Here is a 20707-nt window from a genome sequence, read left to right on the forward strand (position 1 = left end):
CCACCCCTCTCCTCTCCTTCCCACTGGTCCCCCGGCCTCCACAGTCACTGTAGGCCTTTTCCCTCACAGCTGCTCAAGAGTCCCTTCCAGCAGATCAGGACAAACCCACCCCACTCCCACTCCTCACTTGAACCTTTCGAGGGCTCTCTTGGCTCTTGGACTCAAGTCCTGACTCTTCTGCCCACCTGCCTCTCGCACATGTCTCTGCCCTGCCGCCCCACACCTGTGGCACTCCAGCCGCTTGGGGCCTCTCTGAGATCCTTAAGTAAGCAAACTCTCACCTGTCCGAGCCCTTTGCATCTGATGTTCCCTCTTCCTGAGATCCTCTGCCCCTCTTTCTCACAGAGCTTTGGTTCCTTTCCCATCCTCCAGCTCTCTGCTCCAAGATCCCCTGTGTAGAAAGTATTCCCTGATAACCCTTTCTTTCTTTCTATTTATGTACTGATTTGGCTGCACCGGGTCTTAGCTGTGGCATGTGGGATCTTTGTTCTGCACAGCAACATGTGGAAACTTTTAGTTACCACGTGTGGGATCTAGTTCCCTGACTAGGGATCAAATCTGGGCCCCCTGCGTATGGAACACAGGGTCTTGGCCACTGGACCATCAGGGAGGTCCCTGATCACCCCTTGTAAAGTAGCGCCTGACCCCCGGCCTGCCCAGCCATTCTTTGTCACATCCCACACCTGTGTCCATTCCCTTTGTGCCCTTATCAGTGTCCGAGATGAGCTTGTGGACTCAGTTATTATCGATCCCCCTGCCCTCCCCCAACCCCTGAGAATCTCCTGTTTGGTCACCATGGTGTCTGCCGCTTAGCCCTGGACCTGTCACAGAGTAAGGGCTTAACCCACCTGATTGATTAAATGAATGAATAAATGATATATACATATATCATTTATATATATATTTATATAAATAAGTAACCAGGGCAGAGTCATACAGGCCTGAGAAGAGGTGCAGAAAGCCTGCACTGGCGGCGGGAGTGGGCCTAGGCCCTCCTTCTGACCCGCCCTCCCTGGTTTTGCAGTACGAGCAGTTTGAGAGCACGATTGGCTTTAAGCTCCCGAATCACCGGTCAGCCAAGAGACTGTGGAAGGTCTGCATCGAGCACCACACGTTCTTCCGGTGAGCCTGCACCCGGGCGGGGTGGGTAGCTGGGGCTGAGTTAGAGGCCGTGTGAGGGGATGTGGGTCGTGTCTGTGTTCTGTCCGTAGAAGGAGCCAGTAGGGACTCTAGGAAAACCCTCCTCCTCCTCCTCTTTCCCCAAGCCTCTCCCCTTCTGGACCACTTAGAGTTGTAGGAGGAGAAGGGGGAGACAGAGGATGAGACGGTTGGATGGTATCATCAACTCAGTGGACATGAGTTTGAACAAACTCCAGAGATGGGGAAGGACAGGGAAGCCTGGCGTGCTGCTGTCCATGGCGTCACAGAGTCAGACATGACTGAGCGATTGAACGGCAAGAGTTGTGGGACAGCTGGTGGGACAGCGGGATGGAAGGCCAGCTGTGGTCCAGCCTTGGGTCTGGCATTGCAGGTCTGGTCCTCCCTCCTTACCTCCACCCTTCCACCCCTCCCCTGCAGGCTCGTGTCCCCTGAGCCCCCACCCAAAGGCTTCCTGGTGATGGGCTCCAAGTTCCGGTATAGCGGGAGGACCCAGGCACAGACGCGCCAGGCCAGCGCCCTCATCGACCGGCCCGCGCCCTTTTTTGAACGTTCCTCTAGCAAACGGTACACCATGTCCCGCAGCCTTGATGGAGGTATGCCCCGCACTGGAGGTTGGGGGACAGGGGTGTGTGGAGGGTACATCACACTCGATTTGCGCCAGGCCTGGAGGCCCAGGAACACTCCTGCACCCAGTGCCTCTCTGTGAGTTAGTTTAGCCTCTGGGTTCCCCTCCTGCTGGAATGTGGCACTGCCAATTCTCTGGGCTTCCCACAACTTCCCTGAGCTGTGGCCTTTTGGGGTCCCAGGTTCACCATATGGTTTTCTGGGCCCCCTTCCTAAGAAGCTGAGCTGTTCACAGCTTGTCACCATACTGGAATGGTGAGGAATGTAACTGCAGTGAGGAGCTGGTGATGTCCTACCGGAGGCAGAGTTATTCCCAATCATTTCTTTGGTTCCACTGGGCTCTGGACATCTAACCACAGGGCACGCTCCACTGCCCCCATTTCTGTTGAGTTGATAAAGGCCCTTACTGTCAATGAGAATTACCTGTATTGAGGCCCAGAGAGGTTGTGTGATTTATCCAAGGTCACACAGCCAACAAGAGATGGATTTGTGATTTGAACCGAGGTTCTAAAGGTGTGGAATCAGGAAAGGACCTGGGACTGGAGGCAGCTCAGTTGCCCTTGTATGAAGCAGACCAGGGTTTCTCAAAATGTAGCACCAGAACCAGCTGTAAGCTTGTGAACTTGAGGAATCTCAGACCTTGACCTGATCCTACTAAATCAACACCCCTTAGGGCCCAGGACTGTCCCAGGATATGCACACAAGTTTTTAGGAGAGATTCAGGAGCCCTATGGGGCATTGGGAGTTAAGCAGATCTGAGTTCCCCTGCTTTGGAAGCACAGAGCCTAAACCAGGGAAGTCCCCCAAAACAATAACATTCGTGAGCCAACATTGATTGAATTGGCTTACTCAGTGCTAGCCACTTCTCTTAGACACGTCAGTTTATTTGTTCCGCCTCTCAGTTGTCAGAATTAGCTACTGTTTGTGGATGAGGCAACTGAGGCCCGGAGAGGTTGTGCAGTTTACCCAAGGTCACACAGCCAAGAAGAGATGGAGCTGAGATTTGAACCCAGGCTTTAGTGCGACAGAGTCAGGAAAGGAGCTGGGGCTGGAGGCCACTCAGGCACCATCCACGTGACCTGGGAAGGCCCACTCACTCCTCGGGGCACTGGCTCCTTATCCGCAGGGTGCTGGGGCTGTTTGAGTGTCTGCTCTACTCCAGGCGTGGCTGGGCAGGTGGTGGGCTGGCTCCCGGTCCCTGCGCCTGGGAGACGACTCACACAGCTGCCGGCCATCTCTGCCCACTTCAGCAGAGTTCTCTCGCCCAGCCTCCGTCAGTGAGAACCACGATGCAGGACCAGACGGCGACAAGCGGGAGGAGGACGGCGAGTCTGGAGGGCGGCGGTCCGAGGCTGAGGAGGGGGAGGTCAAGACCCCCACCAAGATCAAGGAGCTAAAGGTACAAGAGGCTGGCTTTCTTGTTTCCTCTGACCTAGAGGGTCAAGAGGCTGATCCTGGGTCTAGGCTCAGCCTTGGCCTTCAGGTACCCCCGCTGTGGCCAAGCACCTTTGCTGTGCGGTACGCCATGGATAGGGCCTTGCCCTTGGGCCATGCTCCGTCCCTGGAATTGCCAGGTGGGGGTGGCATGTGCTGCCCCTGTACCCTTCCCCTCCTTTGGCCCTGCTGTCCCAGAGGGGCACTCTGCCCCTTGGTGGACTCTGGCCTCCTCTTGCTCACTCCTGATTTGCCCCTTTGCCTCTGATCTGGGTCTGCACAGCCTTCTTCCACCCATGATGGGGTGTCCCTGCAGACCACAGGGGTGAGGTTCAAGTGTGACACCTCCTGCTGCCACCCCCGTCTCCCACCAACCTGTGCACACGCTCACGCAGGCCCACATAGCCTCAGACTCACACGCGTTCACTCATAGTTGCGTACCCCTCTCGCCCATAGGGTTATGCACCCAGACGTGCAGACAGCCTGCATGCACACACAGGCACGTGTGCACACGGGTGTAGTGTGTTTCCATCACGCACCTCGGGGACACAGGCCCCTGAACACACACTGCCTGCAAGAAGCGTGACTTCCCAGAACCCCTATGTCCCATCGGCTGAGTGCGACTGCCCGCTTTGCCTCTGGTCCTCCCACCCCCCTTCTTCGCCTTCTTGGGCTCCCTGCTTCCTGCACCTTCTGACGATCTCACTGCCCTGCTGGCGGCCCAGCCAGCATCCCACAGTGCTCCGGGCTACCTGCTAGACCAGGGCGGTCGCGGTTGTCTCTAAGCCATTTGCTCTACTGATCCTGCTGGTTCCTTTTCCTCCTCCCATGTCCCGCTAGCCGGAGCAGGAAACCACGCCGAGACACAAGCAGGAGGTACTGCGCAGGGGCTGCCTGTCCCCACCCACCCAGCCATTCATCATTGGCCACCGCCGTCCATCCCAGGCTCATATCCCGGCTCACATCTCAGCTTCTTGTCCACTCCTGGCCATCTCTCTCTATCACCCGAGGCCACCCACCATCACTCCCTCCCTGTCTTAAGCTCATGGATAGACTCCACGCCCCCACCCACCAACCAGCCATGCTCCCCTCTCTCCCTACCCCTCCCTCCCCCAGCTTCATGCTCTGCCTCTCTACCCCATGCTTGCTTCCCACCTGCTGACCATCCCCACTGTGTCGCCACCCCCATTCTTGTGATCCATGATTCCATGATTTTATTGAGCTCATCTCCACCCCTATTTCCCTCACCCCCTGTCCCAAACCCTTCCTTAGACTCCGCTTCCTCCACCACTGTCTCGTCATGCCTCCACCTCATCAGTGTCTATGGCATCCCACCTCAAACTGCTTTTTGTATCTATTGGCAACCGGATGTGGGGGGTGGGGTATGGGGGGGTGGAGCCTCAGAGCACATCTGTCTTCTCAGACCCCTGGCGCTCCTCCTGTCACCCTGGTGGGACCCTCCCTGCTCCAGCTCCACCGGGAAAGCTCCCCCCCCCTCCTCCTCCTCCCCTTCTCTTCCTCCTCCCATTTTTTGATTCTCTCAACTTACTCCTCCTGTGTTAACCACGTCTCCTTTCTTTCACATAGTCTCCAACTCTCCCTTTGAAACTTAACTGCCAGAGAAGTGGGTCTGTTCTTGGGCTGCTGAGGGAAAGGCCAGAGGCTGGAGCATCAGAAGGGTCTGGCTTTTGGGGTCCCGAGATCTGGGTTTCAGCCCCAGTTCTGCCACTGACTCTTTGAGAGTCTTGGGAAAGTTGTCTCAGGCCCCAGCCCCCTGTCTGCACAGCAGGGCATTCAGATTAGGTTTCCCCCAGGCCCTTAGCCTTCGGGGATCCACCGCTCCCTCCAGCCTGGGGGAGCACCACGTGCGCATAGGGCCAGGGCAGCTGCTTCTGGATGGAAGGTCACCAGCCACGTCTTGGGTTCATGGCAGCCCAAGCCTGCCATTCTGTGCATGCTCTCTCAGATTTGATTGCTCAGACAGATGTCGTCCTGGGGCAGCTTTGCTCAGGAAGGGGTGCAGGAGGTACAGACAGATGTCTGGAGGGGAAGCAGAGCCTCCGTGGCATTGGTTTCCTTCCTGAAGTGACTTCAGAGTCAGTCCTAGTGGATCCTTGGATGTCAGACATAAGCCCAGGGCAAGCGTCTAGCCTTGTCCAAGGGCGAACTTGCCTCCCAGGCAGTTGTTCCAGAACCGATGATGCAACTTTATCATGAGCTGAGATTGTCTGTTTCTTGTCCTGAATCCTCAAACAGCTTTGCAGATAAGGGTCCATGGGCTTCCAGCCCACCTGCCCTGCCTCCAGAAGTGGGCAGACCACTTCCAGCTTCTCTGCAAAGGCTGGTCCTTACTTGAACTCAGGGAAGATTACTGCCTCATGCTGTACTGGCCAGAGCTCTGACCTGACAGTTTAATAAGGACACACCTCTGACTCCAGCTATACCAGGCTCGGTTCCTGTGCCCAGCCTTGGGACTTACCTCCCTTCTTCCTGGTTTCTAATGGTAGTCTTCCTGAACACCTCACAGAGCCCTGGTTTCTCCATCTGGCTGTGTCTCACGCTGTCTGCTCTTGAGGAGTGGGTGCCCACAAGGTATCTGGGAGATCCTGGGTGGTCAGGGAAGGTAGTAGCTCACAGCAGAGAATGCTGAACGTCATCTCTCCCCAGTCCCTGGCTTGGAAGCAGGATGCTTTTTCCTGGATGTCCTTGGCTTTAGAAGGGTCCTACAGGGCCTGAGCAGTGACACACACTGGGCTAAGAGGGGCCTAGACTGAGAATCCTGCTTAAACACAGTGGTCCAAGGCTTGGCCAGCAGTGGGGACCAGGATCCAGGGAATGACCAGAGCAGCCCAGTGAACAGAGTTGGTGAATTCTCACTGTGGCTTTAGTAGCCAGAGGAAAGGCGCACCTTATGAAACTAAACGGAACTTTACCCAGACCCATGGGATTTGAGTTGACTTAGGTGCTCCGAGGCCAGGAGCCAGTCCAGGGAGAAGAAAAGGTGGTACTTGGCCAGACGTCTCCTCTTCTTGATCTTGAGTGCTTTTTGTCCTTCTGTCTGATCCTGAGTGCTCTTTGCTCTTCTGTTTAAAATCTTGGGTGGTTTGTGCACCTGCTGGGGCTTATCATCCTTGCTCTGCTTGGCTATGGAGTGCTGTAAGGGTAAGGCGGGGCCATGGATGGGACCGACTTTGCTGATGGAGGGCGGTGATGGGGACCATTACCATCTTCACCATCTTCACCCACGCCTTGCGTCCTCCTCTTGGAGCTGTTCCTCTGACAGCTGACTGTCCTCTCCGTGCACCCCTAGTTCTTAGACAAGCCAGAGGACGTCTTGCTGAAGCACCAGGCCAGCATCAATGAGCTGAAAAGGACCTTGAAGGAACCCAACAGCAAACTGATCCACCGGGATCGAGACTGGGAGCGGGAACGCCGTCTGCCCTCCTCGCCCGCCTCCCCCTCCCCCAAGGGCACTCCTGAGAAGGTCAATGAGGTAGGTCTCACCCTGAGCCCCTCAGCTGGTGGGGAAGGTTGCCATGTCCTGACTTATCACTCCCCTCCACACCCCACTGCTGCATAAGGTGGTGATGGGAATGGGACAGCGGGTTAAGCCAAGGAAGACAAATTTACTCTGTCTTGGACTCTTGGGCCTCAGGGACCACCTTGAAATGTTCTAAAGACTCACTGTAGCTGGGAGTATTTCCCTTCCATCAGCCAGAATATAATGGGGAAGGGGTGCTGGTTAGAAATGCAGGTTCTGGGGCCCCACATTGGACCTACTGAATCAGAATATTTGGTGTTAGAACCCTGGAATCAGCATTTTAAACAAGGAGATCCTCACACATATCCTAAGTTTTAAGAATCCTGGTTGCTCTGTCCAGTAACTGCACCTTTTTAAGCCTGTGGTGAAAACACGGCTAGGTGGTGGGGGCAGTGTTCCTTCCTGGGAGGATCCTCAGAGCCCACCAGAGGGGACCAGGTCCTCTAGGAAAGTCAGAGCTGTTCCTGATGCTCCAGGAAAAGGTCCCACTTGACCCGCCTGTCAAAGTGGAAAGCACGGGGTGTTTTTTCAATGAGAAAAGAGAAAGGTAGGCTCTTGAGAATTCCTGTATTTATAATCCCAAACCGTTATTTTTAGCACTGCTACATCTGGGCACTCTTTCCCCCTGTTGACATGCAGGTGTTTTCCCTCTAGTGCTGCTGCTCACTGATCTCAAACCCATCTGAGGTCTAGACTTAGAGTGCCTGGGTTTATTCAGTGGCTCTGCTGCCTGCTAGCTGGCTGACTCTGGGCTTGCTACTTAACCTCTCTGAACCTGCATTAAGTAGAGATAATAAAAGTCCCTAGTTCCTAGGACAGTTGTGAGCAGCCAATGAGACAAAGCAGGGAGGGATCGGCTTGCAGGAGAGGACCTAGATGCTCAGTGTGAGTTACTTCTTTCATCTGGAGAGCCTTGGGACAGAAAGTTAATTTCAAATCAGAATCCTTTCGAAAGACCCTGGAAACCTACTTGGTCCAAGGTCATCATTTTACACACGGGGCACAGAAAATCAGAAAGGGGAAGGCCTTGGACTTAATCAGTGTCATAGCTGCTAGAAGAGGAGCCGGAATCTGATTTTCTTGTGACCCAGGCCATTGCATTCGCTATTAAATCACAGCTGCCTGGGAGCAAGACCAAATCACATGAAGACCAGGACAGAGTCAGTTGTGCGTGTGCTGCCCTTTAATGGTTTGAAAGTCGGTGATGCAGCTGTGATCTAATAAGCGAGCCTTTGATTGAATCAGTACTCCCGTGGCCTTGACACGCGGGGTGACGGAGGGCCTCATCCAGTGAGGCTGCTGTAGGAGCCCCCTGGCTGGTGATTCACAAAGTCACGGATGCTCTGGAGGCCTTTAGGTCTGGAGGAGGGTGCCTGTCTTCACCCCCTGAGCGCTTCTGTGGTCCCCACCGGCACCATCAAGGATGCTGCAGACCCTGCATGGGGCTCTGGGGCTGATCTGGTGATCCGGTTACACGCCCCTCTCCTAACTTCCCTGAGAGACTCTTGTCCCTGGTGGCCTCTGTTCAGTCCTGAAGTGGGTGAAGTGGATGCACAGCCTTCTGAAAGGTCGGACTCCAGCTGAGAAGGGAAGGCTGAGGCCAGAACAGGGCTCTGGAGAGTTGAGGTGCCTCTGAGGGGGTGGGTGCCCCACCTGCTGGTGACAGCTGGAACTGCTAGAAGGTGCATCTTACTAGAAGGTGGAGTCTGTTCTACCTCCCACCGCCCCGCCGCCCCTGTAAGAAGCATAGTGCCTTGTCTGGTCCAGGAGCTAACCTTGGAGCGATGGACAATTTAACTGGCTTACAGCTCTCACTGGCATTTAGAGGCCCTTGGAAATTTGGGAAATGGGAGGAGCTGTAGCCCAGGACTGGACTGGGTCCTTGGGCCGGTGACATCACCTCTCTGAGTCTCACTGCCTAGTCAGACCATCTAAAAGGGCACCAAAATTGCCACTCCACAGCATTGCTGGGAAGTTTGAATGAAATAATGGATATAAAGTGAAAGTTGCTCAGTCATGTCCAACTGTTTGCGACCCCATGGACTGTCCATGGAATTCTCCAGGCCAGAATACTGGAGTGGGTAGCCTTTTCCTTCTCCAGAGGATCTTCCCAACCCAGGGACTGAACCCAGGTCTCCTGCATTGCAGGCGGATTTTTTACCAGCTGAGCCACAGGGAAGCCCTAATGGATATGAAAAAGCACTTTATAAACTGGAAAGTGCTGGACAGTCATGGGGCCATTGGCTGACAGTAACTAGGATCCCTGGTCCAGACGTGGGCTTTCTGGGTCTATCCTGCAGGTGTCACTCAGAGTTCCTAGTAGCTCCTCATGTACTTTGGGGCCCCCATCTGGGCCAGTGGTAAAGTGGTAGGAACTTAAACCAAAATGGGGACCCCATACTATAGAGTTCCCACCTGCCAAAGCCAGGTTTTTGTTCCAAAGATAACTTAAAAAAAAAAAGCTTTCTGTTTTGTATTACAGTATAGCCAATTAACAGTGTTGTGATAACTTAAGGTGAACAGTGAAGGGACTCAGCCATACATATACATCTATCCATTCTTCCCCCAAACTCCCCTCCCATTCAGGCTGCCACAAAACATGGAGCAGAGTTCCATGTGCTATAGAGTAAGTTCCAAAGATAATTTTTTTTTTAAAGGGGCTGAAACCCAGACTGCAGGATTGAACCATTGCCTCCACCAAAGATACCCAGGGAAGACTTGGACTCAGAGTCCGAGTAACAGGACTCCAGACCTCTTGGATGAGAGTGGCAGGTGATGAGGAAAGGCCCGAGGTCTGGTGCTGGCTGGCAGCTGACCATGGGCCTCCCTCCCTTGAATGGCTCCAAGGGATGGTTCCTTTCCATCTCACCCCGCAGTCCCCACATGGCTCCTTCCTGACCTAAGGATGCAGGGTTTACAAAGCTGGGCTATTCACGGACTCTGTGTGTGTGTCTCTCCTGCTTTTTCTCTCTCCCTCTCTGTCTCTCCTTCCCTTCCTCCCTCTTTCCCTCTCCTCCGGCCCTGGGCCTCCCCTGCAGTCCCAGAGGACCCCGGACACCTCTCAGCAGGACTTGGCACCTGAGCCTGGGACGGCCATAGGCTTGGAAGTGTTCACTCAGAAAAGCCTCGCAGCGTCGCCTGAGGTTACTGTCATCACCTCCCTGCCCACCCAGAACCACCTTCATGGTCTTAAGAAAGCCCTTTCTCTGGGTTGAGGGGGTTGGACCAGGGTCTGTCCTGCAGGTGGGAACAGTGGGTACCCCATGTTATCCACATGCTGTGACAAGTTAGTGTCCCCCTTCCCAGGGATCCATAAAGGGCCAGCCCATCCCTCATCGTGGTTTCTCAGGAAGGACAGGACTGAAAGCATTCAAGGGAGACAGAATAGTCTGAGTCCCCTTTGGCTTAAAAAGGGCAGGCAGAAATGACCTCTCCAGCCCCACTGAGGCAGGTGACCTGGAGGCAGACTCTGACTGCTAGGCTTAGGATCAGGGGTTGTGGCACCTAACTGCTTTTGCCCTGAGGTCTTGTCTCTGCTCAGAGGCCTGAGTGAAGTCTAGCAGTGGCTTGTTAGTCATCCATCCCCTGCCTCCACCTACTCTAAACTCCACTTGGAGCTTGGGTCTGTCAGGGTCTCCAGGCAGGAAGAAGTGAGTGTCTTTCTCCAGAGAGCATCCTTGGGGTTGTAGGGATGTTGTTGAGGCAAGTATTCTAAACTAGGAGGGCATTACTTCTGTGCTCAGGACGACAGCAGGCCAAGAGCTCTCAGAACTTCCTGTGCCCCTGCCTGGAAGCCAGACAGAATCCAGGTCCAGGGCAGAGGGGTTGCATCATCCCTCTCTACTGGAACTTCGTAAACTGACAGGGTTGGAAAGGATGACCAACTGATCATCTGGGCAAAACTTCCTTCTCCCCGATAGCCAACCCTTCTCTGTTGGCAGAATGTGTGTGGGTGCATGTAGTATTCTATACTCGCAGAGGAAAATTTTGTAGCTGCTAGAAATGTCCTGGAGCCGTAAAAGAGCTGTGAGTCAGCTACATAAATGGTAAAACATAACTCACAGTTCCACTCAAATAGTCCTCAATGTAAAAGTAAAAACAAACCCAGGAACACTCGAGAGAAGTTGGACAGGAATCAACAGCATCCCAAGGTTAGGGAAGCAGTCATGTCTTGGAACACAGAGATGTGAGTGGACCCAAGCCCTAACGCCCTTGTTTGAGGCACAGCATGCATCCTTCACCAGCATCCCCAAAATGTCTGTCCAGCCTCTTCTACAAGGCGAGGCTCTCGCCATTCTTAACAGCATCCCATTTTGTCTTCAGTCATCCTTTGGCAAGTTTACATACTGAATTATCACCTGCCCTTCCGAGTCACCTGCCCACGAGCTGCTCTGCCCCCTGGCACCTGTAGATTGGTTTGCATCCTCCTCCAGGAAGACCCTTCAGAGTTGAGCATCCCTTTTACACCCCCAATTCCCACTTTATTCAGCAGCTTCTACTTTGGTTTCTAGAGGGTTCCTTGTCCTGGACCCCTGCTTGGGGCGGGGGCATTTCTTGTAAAGAGCAGGGCCCAAAATGTGACCTAGAGCTCCAGGTGGACCCTGAAGGGCCTGGAGTCAGCAGAATCCTGGCTGGAGATTTTCTCCCGGTGGGCTTTTGTGGAAACGTAACTGCCCTGGCTCCCAGCTCCCAGCTCCCTGCTTCTGTCTCGGGGCCAGTCTTGTTGCAGTGGCCCCATCTGACAGCAGGGGGCACTCTGAGCAGGCACTAAAGGTCCCCTGGCTCAGTGAAAAAGAATGGCTAGGGAGGCTATCCGGTGAATCCGGTCAGAGGGCCAAAGCTTTCCTCTTTTTGTGCAGTCTTTTCTTCTCTTCAGGATGTTTACTTGTTAGAAACAGAGTTTTCTCTTCCCTCTAGGAGCCTCAGTTTCCCCATCTGAAATAAGGGTAACAGGACCTGCCTGGCAGGTCTCCATCTGGGTTAAATTTAATACTGTCTCCAAAGGGCTGACATTGCCTGGCACATAGTAACTAAATATAAGGGCATGTTTCCCTTTTTCTTCCTGCAGAACCTTTCTGTTCTGTGCTAGCTCCCACCCCATTCAACCTAGTTCCTAAGCTTCTGGTTTCTAGAAACTAGTTTCCAGTTAGACTTGGGGCAGGGATGCTCCAGAAGGGGTCTCATGGACTATCTTTGGCTATCATTGATTGCCAAGCTGTTGATGTCAGTACAAGCTGAAATGGGAGCAGCTAAAGCTGCCTGCTTCTCAAATACAGAAAGGAGGCTTTGTAGGCTCTCAAAGTTCTTCCCTCTGGGATGGTTCAAGTGCTGGTGTCCTGAAAGCTTAACAACCTGAAGGAAAATCTCAGAAACCGATGCAGACTTTCTCTGGACCCTCCCGCTTCCTTGTCTCTCTCTTTCCTGTTGACATTCTTTTCATGAAGTTTGATTCCCTGAAAGTCATGGGGATTTTGCTAAAGTGGATCTGGGGAGTGGAGGTCAGAGGTTGACCATGCTCCCTTGATCCTTCAGAATGCTTCAGATCTTCTAGGGTCTGACAGACTCCTCACCAAATGCTCACCTGCATCAGAGCCCAAGCTCCTGGAAACTTGCCCCCTTCTGTTGTTGGGAGCAACTTTCATCACATCTTACCATTGAGCTCTTCGTAGGATGTGGAGTCAGAGACTGGTTTCTAGGCCTGCCTTTATCGCTGGCTTACTCTTTGACGCAGATTACCATCTGAGCTACCAGGAAAGTCATTTCTAAGAATAGGCCTTGGTATTTGTTTTTTGGGGAATGAACCCCACAGAATTCAAACTGTTTAAACCATTATGGTGACTGGTACTGACCTCTAGATCTGGCCGTGTGGCAGTTTTCACTCTAATCTCTTTCCTTCCAATTAGCTCTTGCAGAAAGGTTTCAGGCTGTGGCCTGTGAAACTCAACTCAGTGCTTCCCCCTCAGTTGGACATTAGATTACAGTTTGGACCCATATTCTGTTGGCTGTAAGTTGGCCAAGCTCTCAGGCATCAAAAATCAAGCATTCTTTTCCTGACTGTACCATCAGTTGACTGTGACCTTGAGTAAGTAACTGACCTTCTCTGCTGCTGCTAAGTCGCTTCAGTCGTGTCCAACTCTGTGCGACCCCATAGACAGCAGCCCACCAGGCTCCCCAGTCCCTGGGATTCTCCAGGCAAGAACACTGGAGTGGGTTTCCATTTCCTTCTCCAATGCATGAAAGTGAAAAGTCAAAGTGAAGTTGCTCAGTCGTGTCCGACTCTTAGCGACCCCATGGACTGCAGCCTACCAGTCTTCTCCATCCATGGGATTCTCCAGGCAAGAGTGCTGGAGTGGGGTGCCATTGCCTTCTCTAGGCCTCAGTTTACCCCGTTTCTCAGTACACGGAGAAAACTGGAGGGTCTTAGGAGTTCTTTTGGCTCTAACCTTCAAAGGTTCCACGTGATGTAAGCTACTTTCCCCTCTGTCACTGACAGTTTTATTATTAAAAGAGAAAGAGTCCTGGATCATCGATAGATCTCCATTTCCCCTTGGTTAACATGGGGAGGGTATGAGACCCCCACCCCATTTTACCAAGTTAGGGTGGTGGTTGAGGGGAGATAACATCAGTAGATAATTGGTTGGGTGCCTTGATGGGAAGTGTAGTGTTGATCCTTGATGAGGCTGACCAGCATTGTCATGCCTTCCTCTGCCCTGCCAGTTCTGGGGACAAGTTGACCTTGGCCCCTTCTTGCAGAGGGAAAAAGTGACGCGTTCTTCAGGTGCCAGATATTTCATGTTAACTCTTCTTGCTCCAATTGAAACGCAGGGTTCAGAGCACTGGGTATTTATAGAGAGAGAGTACATTAGGCCAGAAGAGCTCAGTCTCCTAAAAGTGACCAGCACGCAGCAGGAAGGAAGCGACTCAAGCCTCGCCAGCATCCTTGCTGATGGCAGACTCTCCAAGGCAGACATCCTGGTGGACAAGTTCAAGGTGGAAGTGGCCACCGAAGAAAAGGTGGGAACCAGAAGAGCAAACGCCCAGCGACCAGGAAGAATGATCGCAAGCCCTGAAGACTTCGAGTCCATGTGGGAGGAAGCCCTCTGGGCCAGGGGATGCCCAGAAAGGGCTTCTCTGGCTCCAGGCAGCATCCCAGCAGGAAGGCCCCCGGAGGGCTCCCAGTTCAGGGTGGATGCTGCAGCGGTAGCGGTCAGGAAGCCCCCGGCCTCCGATGATCAGCTGGAGGGCCCGGCAGAGCTGAGGCAGGAGCTGGAGGAGTTCCAGGCTTGCAGAAGACCCACTGCCCCGGGCATCCAACCCGCAGAGGGGTATGTGCCCTCTCCAGCCTCTGACATGGCAGGACTCCGGTCGTTTCTTCTGGACCCCACCCACACAGAAGCCAGAGCCGACTCGAGTGATGAAACCGATGCTTCCTTTGCAGAGGGAAGCTTCTACTTCAGCTGCGGAGAGAGAGATGCTGAAGATCAAGTCCTCCCTCCAACCCTGGAGGAGAGAGAAGAGCACTCAGATGCCCTATCCGAATGGGAGACCAGGCTGAAGCTGGTAGAGGGGCTCACGGAGAGATTGGAGCTGGACTCCTCAGGCCCGTGGGGCTCTGCTGCTGCTGGGAACAAACACCATGGGGGTGTCGCCCCCTCAGCTTCCCCAGAGGACGAGGCGGGGCCCCCCAGGAACCACCGACCAGAGGACCTGGAGGTCTTTGATGAGCAGCTCGGAAAGGGACCTTCTCCAGGGCTGATGTTCGCTGAGGATGGGGACGCAGCTCAGTGTGGGGTGGAAGGAGAGGCCGCTCTCGCCTTATCCTCAGAAGCTGCCGAGGAAGAGGCCCCCAAGTGTGGAGATTTGATGGGAAAGGCTGAGAAAAGCCCCCCCGGAGAACGGAACCACTCACCTCACAGAAGAGGGGCCATGCGTCCAGATCCCCAGGGCTTTGCCCTTCCGTGGGCCATCCCTCCTGGCGACGTCGGGAAGCCAGCCAGGCCGGACAGAGGTAACTTCTTGCCCAAAGAAAGGGGACCGGTTCACACCCAGACAGGAGAACCTGCAGCAGAGGACAGCAAAGTCCCAGCCTTCCTTCAGATGGAAGTGATCACCCCACTCCCGACCTCCCCTTTTCCATCTGCGGCTCAGATTTCTCCAGAGGCAGCTTCTGCAAGCTCATCCCCTCATGGGTTAGGGGACCCTGTGCAGCTCAGGGACCCCTTTGGAGAACAGCCCCCTGTGTTTCTCAAATATGCCCATCCTTCTAAAGAGAGCCTGGAGCCCGAGCACCGAGTCGGGCTGGCTGGGACCCCGACAGATGGAGGGGAGCGCAGGGCCCCCCCCGTCGCCAGCAGGAAGCCCAGAATCATCTCTGAAGAGGCAGAGGGGTTGGTGTTCCCTGCAGGGAAGTACAAGGAGATGCCCTCTCTCCAGGCTGGGGGTCAAGAGGGCTCACTGGAAGATATCAGCAAGACCTCCGTAGCCAACAAAATCCGCATCTTTGAGACCCATGGAGCTGAAACTCGCCGGACAGGTCTGGGGGAAACCAGGGCCTTTGCCCATGAGTTGTCTTCAGAGGCCTCCACAGGGCAGGCAGAGCAACAGTGGAGTAAGCGTTTCGACCTGGGATGTGTCCAGTTCCAGCCCCTGGGGGATTTGGCTGTCCCCACAGTCACACAGCCTTCAACGATGCCGCTGGCTCCCAGCCGCCTCCAGGAGGGCGTCTCTACATCCTTCCCTCGGGAAGGACGCAAGGATGTTGAGCTCGTGTCCAGCAATCCAGGCTGTGAAACCACACTGGAGGAAGCCCCTGGGGGAACTGGCCACGTGAGCCCCCGCCCCCACCGCCGCCCCTGGCAGGGGAGCTGACCGCATGCTGTGTAGCTCTGTAGAAGCATGGTTCCGTGGCCCCTCGTCATTACCGCAACCAGAGGCTGCTTGTCCAACCCTATGAGTTCTCTTCCCTAAATGGGCCTGAGTGTGGCCCAGGCGGAATGACGGGTTCATCTGCTTGGCCCATGTTAGCTTAGCCACAGAGACCCTCGGCTTCTGGTGTGATCTGGCGCCCGGAGGGTCCCACAGCCCGGGTGGAGAAGGGGGTACCACCTCCGGCAAACTACACACTCGCTTTGCCTTGCTGCCCCCACCTGCTGGGTTCCTGCCATTTTGCTTGGCTTGGCCAGCGATCTTCCTTCATCCTCTTCCCTTCCCTGATGCTCCTGCCCGTGGGAAGCTGACAATTCAGAGGTTTCCATCCTTCGCTTCTGGTTCCCTCTCGGTCCCAGTGCCAAGTTCCTTTCTGCCTCCTTAAGACTAACTGTCTTCTCTAATCCAGAACAAAGCCGGAGACGTGGTCAGGCAAGAGATGCAGGTCACCAGCCTAGCGGCGAACCCCTCAGGACAGGGGGGGCACCTGAGATTCGCCAGCCCCCTGGGCCCTCAGGTCTCTGCAGCCCCTCGGTGCCCTGATGACCTAGTCACCTTCACCTGGTCAGGGTGCCTCGCGACCTCCACACCCCCACCTGCTCTGGCAGCTCACCTCTGGCTTGTCTGGAATGTGTCCTCACACCTCTCAACCTTCCAGAAACTGGCTGAACGGAGGCTTGTCTCGCGAGTGAATCTCTAAGCCTACTGAGTCTCTAGAACCTGGAGCCAAGTACTTAAAAAAAAAAATATTTGGTGGATGTTAGATTGGTCTTTAAAAAAAGAATGTCGTAAAACAGCCAAAAATGTGTGTGCGGTGTTTAATCCCTGACAGGCCAAGTTGAGAGGTATGTATGTCAGACAAGAGTGGCTGGTCCCCCTCCAGCACTTCCTTGGCCTGCTGTTGTCAATTGCACTGATTTGACCAGAACCTCCACTCAGGGAGCTCAGGGTGAAGGGCTGTAGCACCCAGCTCCCAGGAATTACCCCGTGTGGCTCCTCCCTCTAGACGATGCTGACTCCACCCACCGAGACTCAGTGGAATTGACAAAACCGTGCTGGCTTCCTCTTTGTTCCTCAAAGCTCTTGGCTCCAGCCTTTCTGCCTCCCCATCCTGGGTGCCCCTGAATCCCTGGGCCTTCCTCCTTGGTTTCTGTCTCCTCAATGTCCGCCTGCACGGATGGGCCTGGGGTCCGGGCTCCCATCCCTGCCACGTGCGCAGTGCCGCTTCTGATAAACTCCCAGAGCCAAACCTTGGATGGAGCCTCCTGTCCAGGCCCAACTGGCAGGATGTTTGCTTTGTACTTGCTTTTGCCATCAGCGAGAGACCCTCGGAAAGGAGCGTCCTCACTCTTGAGAAATTTTCTGTGTGTGTGTTTTCTTTTCTTTTTCTTTTTTTTTAGCTTATTATGGTGTCAAAGAACCTTTCCGGGGGTGTTTTTCTTTTCCTGACCTGCTCTTCCATTTGGGGGCATCAGCTGGCCCCAAGATTTCTTCTGTCATTCACCATCTTGATTTCTCTCTTTCTCTCTCTCTCTCTCTCCCCCCATCCCACACCCCGCCATTCCTCTGATTTTATCTGGTCATAGAGAGCAGGGCTGAGGGAGGGCTCCGAGGAGAAAGTCAAACCACCACGGCCCAGGGCCCCAGAGAGTGACACGGGAGACGAGGACCAAGACCAGGAGAGGGACGCCGTGTTCCTGAAGGACAACCACCTGGCCATTGAGCGGAAGTGCTCCAGCATCACTGTCAGCTCCACGTCCAGCCTGGAGGCCGAGGTCGACTTCACGGTCATCGGCGACTACCACGGCAGCGCCTTCGAAGACTTCTCCCGCAGCCTGCCTGAGCTTGACCGAGACAAGAGCGACTCGGAAACCGAGGGCCTGGTGTTCTCCCGGGATCTCAACAAACGGGGCCCCAGCCAGGATGACGAGTCCGGGGGCCTGGAGGACAGCCCGGACCATGGGGCCTGCTCCACCCCGGATATGGCCCAGTTCGAGGTACAGTGGAGCGTCACCGGGACCCGGGCCCGCCCGGCACTGCATGTTCAGAGGGCCCTGGGCCACGCGTGAGAAGACTGAGCCGCCAGCCGGAAGCTCTGATCCGTGTTGCATGACCACCCCTCCGCAGAGCAGCATGGTTCTGTGCTCGCATGTTCGGCAGCTCGGTTTACCCCTAACGTGCACTCCCAGGCGCTTTAACCCCGTGACCCCATCTTTTGCCTGAGGTCAGGTGACGACAGGCAGTCTGGTCCGACTCGACTCCTCCCCTGCCTGCGTTGCATGGCACCTGCAGAGACTGCTTGTGGACTCATGGGGGCGCCTGTGGCCTGCTCTGAAAGCCAGATGTTTGTTTCTGATCCCTGCGCTGGCTCCTCTCCCTGGGGCCTGGGGTCTTGGGGGAACAGTGGAAACTCCTAGAGAAAAGGAAACGTCATTGCAGAAGGGGACTAGGGGACAGACTGGGTCTGGGCCTCCCTGCTCTCGGTGCTTCTTTCGGGGGACCTTTAGTCCCGATTCCTTTGCTTTTGCGTCTCTCCCAGCCCCAGCTGCCTCCCACCACACTGTCCCTTCCCCCACATTCCAGGCATTGAAATAGGAGCTCATCCACTCTGGTTTTTCACTCCGTGCTGAACCCTCTGGAGAAAGTTTTTTCTCCCTTTCTCTGCCTTGCAAACTTGTCATGTTCCAGAACCGAGTCCACATATCGCTTAACAAGTGAATGCTTTCCTGACCACCCAGGGCAGAAGCGTTGCTCCCTGCTCGCCCCCCTTGCTCTGCTTGCTTCTGCTCCCATCATAACTACAAGTTGTCAGGTTACTGGCTGACAGGTCTGTGTTCCTACCAGGTGGCAACTCTGCTAAGCTTGCACATACCAAGCACTAATAATGATTAATTGAATGAATCTCTAACTATTAAAAGAAGAGTTCCCTCTTACCAGCCTCCCAACCTGATGAAAACTGGCATTCATTCATTCTTTCATTCACATGTTAGCACCTGCTGCGTGTATAGCCATGAACTAGGTTCGATGGAGGACTCAGAAGAAACTAATCATTTAACATAAGACTTCTAGAGTAGAGGCTGTAGTCTGTTTGCCCACGGGTGTTTTCTTTGACCTTGTTTTAAAAATCAGGACAATGAATATAAGATCCAAGGATTTTTTTTTAATATCATTTAAAAAATCAGATAAGCCAGTCACTCAGACCAAACCTGAGTGGACCCCATATGCTCTCCAGTTCATCCCTGTCCTCAGCAAGCCCACTTCACTCGTTTACATCTGCTGCCTGCCCCTTCCCCGCACCCCCAGGCCTCCTGTGGACTCTTGCTCTAAAGAACAGACAAAGCAGCTGGGAGGTGGTGGCATCACCCCTGAAGTCATTCAGGATGGTGTGTATCAGGAAGATGCTGGATGTGAGACCCGGCAAGGAGCATGTTTACTGAATAGTGAATGTTCTCTTAATGGTAGCCTGAAAACCAGCACCGACCACCATGAGGTTGTATTGTCGCAGGGTCCCAGGCAGCCTGTCTGGGTGCTGCTGATGGGTCTGGTTCCCTTCCCAGGCTGTTTGTCTGTGACATCACACCAGGCCTCTTTTGCCCTGGCCTGCATCACCCTCTGGAAAGTCAGCCAGCAGCAGGGGTTGGAATTCACCTGCTGACCGTATGTCACAGTTGCCTGTAAGCAGGAATCATGCTGGGGTTTGAGACACAGTGTTCCTCCCTCATCTCCCTTCAGCCCGTGAAAACGGAAACCATGACTGTCAGCAGCCTGGCCATCAGGAAGAAGATTGAGCCGGAGGCTGTACTGCAGACCAGGGTTGCCACTGTGGACACCGCCCAGGTAACCTGTGCCTCTTCCTATGTGCCTGAGCATAGAAACTGGGCATTGGAGTGTGGCGTCCCCACCGTGGCAAACTCCCTTGGCCAGCCCTTGCCACGTTGGCTTCCCCCAGCGCCACAATTTTAACCCCGATGCTCTTCCAAGCTTCATTATCTTCCCTGAGCCCCACGGGTGGGTGATGGGATGGGCAGACTATTCCTCTTAAAGCTTCAATTTTCCCATCTGTAAAATGGGGATGGTCATGTGGCCTTTATTCTCCTGGGAGTGTTACATGGATAAGACAGTGGGTCTTATCAAGTGACGATGGGTCACTTGAAGGAGTTGGAGAGGTTTCTCGAGCGATCCCAGGGACTGCTTTGGGAGAAGAGAGATCCCAATTCAGCTTTAACCAGAGCTGCTCACAGAGGGTTTTTTTTTTTTTTTTTTTAATGCAAGGGGTTCCACATCAAACTGACAGAATGAACAAACTGAGAAAAAAAAAAAAAAGATAAGTTATTTGGCTCAGCAAGATGTAAAAATACTTAGTACCCTGGAGAAAGTGTTAAGTCATTCAGTCATGTCCAGCTCTTTGTGACCCCATGGACTGTAGCCCACCAGGCTCATCTGTCCATGGGATTCTCCAGGCAAGAATACTGGAGTGGGTTGCCATTCCTTTCTCCAGGTGATGTTCCCAATCCAGAGATTGAACCCCGGGTCTCCTGCATTGTAGGTAGATTCTCTACCTGCTTGAGCCACCAGGGAAGCCCAACCTGGAGAGGCTGTTGCAAACAGACACAGATCATTACTTACAGTGCATTTCCTCAGCTCCTTTCATTTTTAAGCTCTGAAAAGGGAGACTGAGGGTCTGATAAATTTCCTTTTGGTTCTTGCTGGCCAGAGGAACTGCAGTGCTGGGGGCTCTTTTGCCCTGGGGACCAATCTTTGTCTCAAGAACTTAAAGTAAGATGTAAATCTACACGACGTGGGCAACTCTGTCCTTTCCAGAACTTTTTCTCCATCTTTGATAACATGCATAGAGGTTTCTGAGGTGGCTAGTGCAGCTGTAAAAACCTTCGAGTTCTGGCTGTGTGACCCTGGGCAAGCTGCCCCACTCATCTGTTTTGTTTTAGTAATGAGTGTTGGCTTTGTTTTTATACAGAGAAGTAGAAAACTAAAAATGGCCCCACAGCTCCTATAACAAAATAA

The 20707-nt window shown here is 53.9% G+C and overlaps 1 protein-coding gene across 36 annotated transcripts in view; it reads left to right on the forward strand.

Annotated features, from left to right (window-relative positions):
* EPB41L1 (erythrocyte membrane protein band 4.1 like 1) overlaps positions 1-20707 on the forward strand; it is a 168169-nt gene that overhangs the window by 129297 nt on the left and 18165 nt on the right. For 10 of the 36 annotated variants that reach the window (XM_042230098.2, XM_042230097.2, XM_042230096.2 and 7 more), the window contains 10 exons: positions 1025-1122; positions 1579-1754; positions 3036-3184; positions 4060-4095; positions 6530-6712; positions 9799-9903; positions 13586-15586; positions 16095-16202; positions 17272-17682; positions 19418-19522. In XM_042230098.2, the coding sequence (XP_042086032.1) occupies positions 1025-1122; positions 1579-1754; positions 3036-3184; positions 4060-4095; positions 6530-6712; positions 9799-9903; positions 13586-15586; positions 16095-16202; positions 17272-17682; positions 19418-19522 (3372 nt within the window). The remainder of the gene's footprint in view (positions 1-1024; positions 1123-1578; positions 1755-3035; positions 3185-4059; positions 4096-6529; positions 6713-9798; positions 9904-13585; positions 15587-16094; positions 16203-17271; positions 17683-19417; positions 19523-20707) is intronic. The other 26 variants (XM_060397766.1, XM_060397768.1, XM_060397763.1 and 23 more) reach the window with 13 other exon arrangements.

The sequence above is a fragment of the Ovis aries genome, chromosome 13 (genome assembly GCF_016772045.2).
Source record: "Ovis aries strain OAR_USU_Benz2616 breed Rambouillet chromosome 13, ARS-UI_Ramb_v3.0, whole genome shotgun sequence".
Lineage (NCBI taxonomy): Eukaryota > Metazoa > Chordata > Mammalia > Artiodactyla > Bovidae > Ovis > Ovis aries.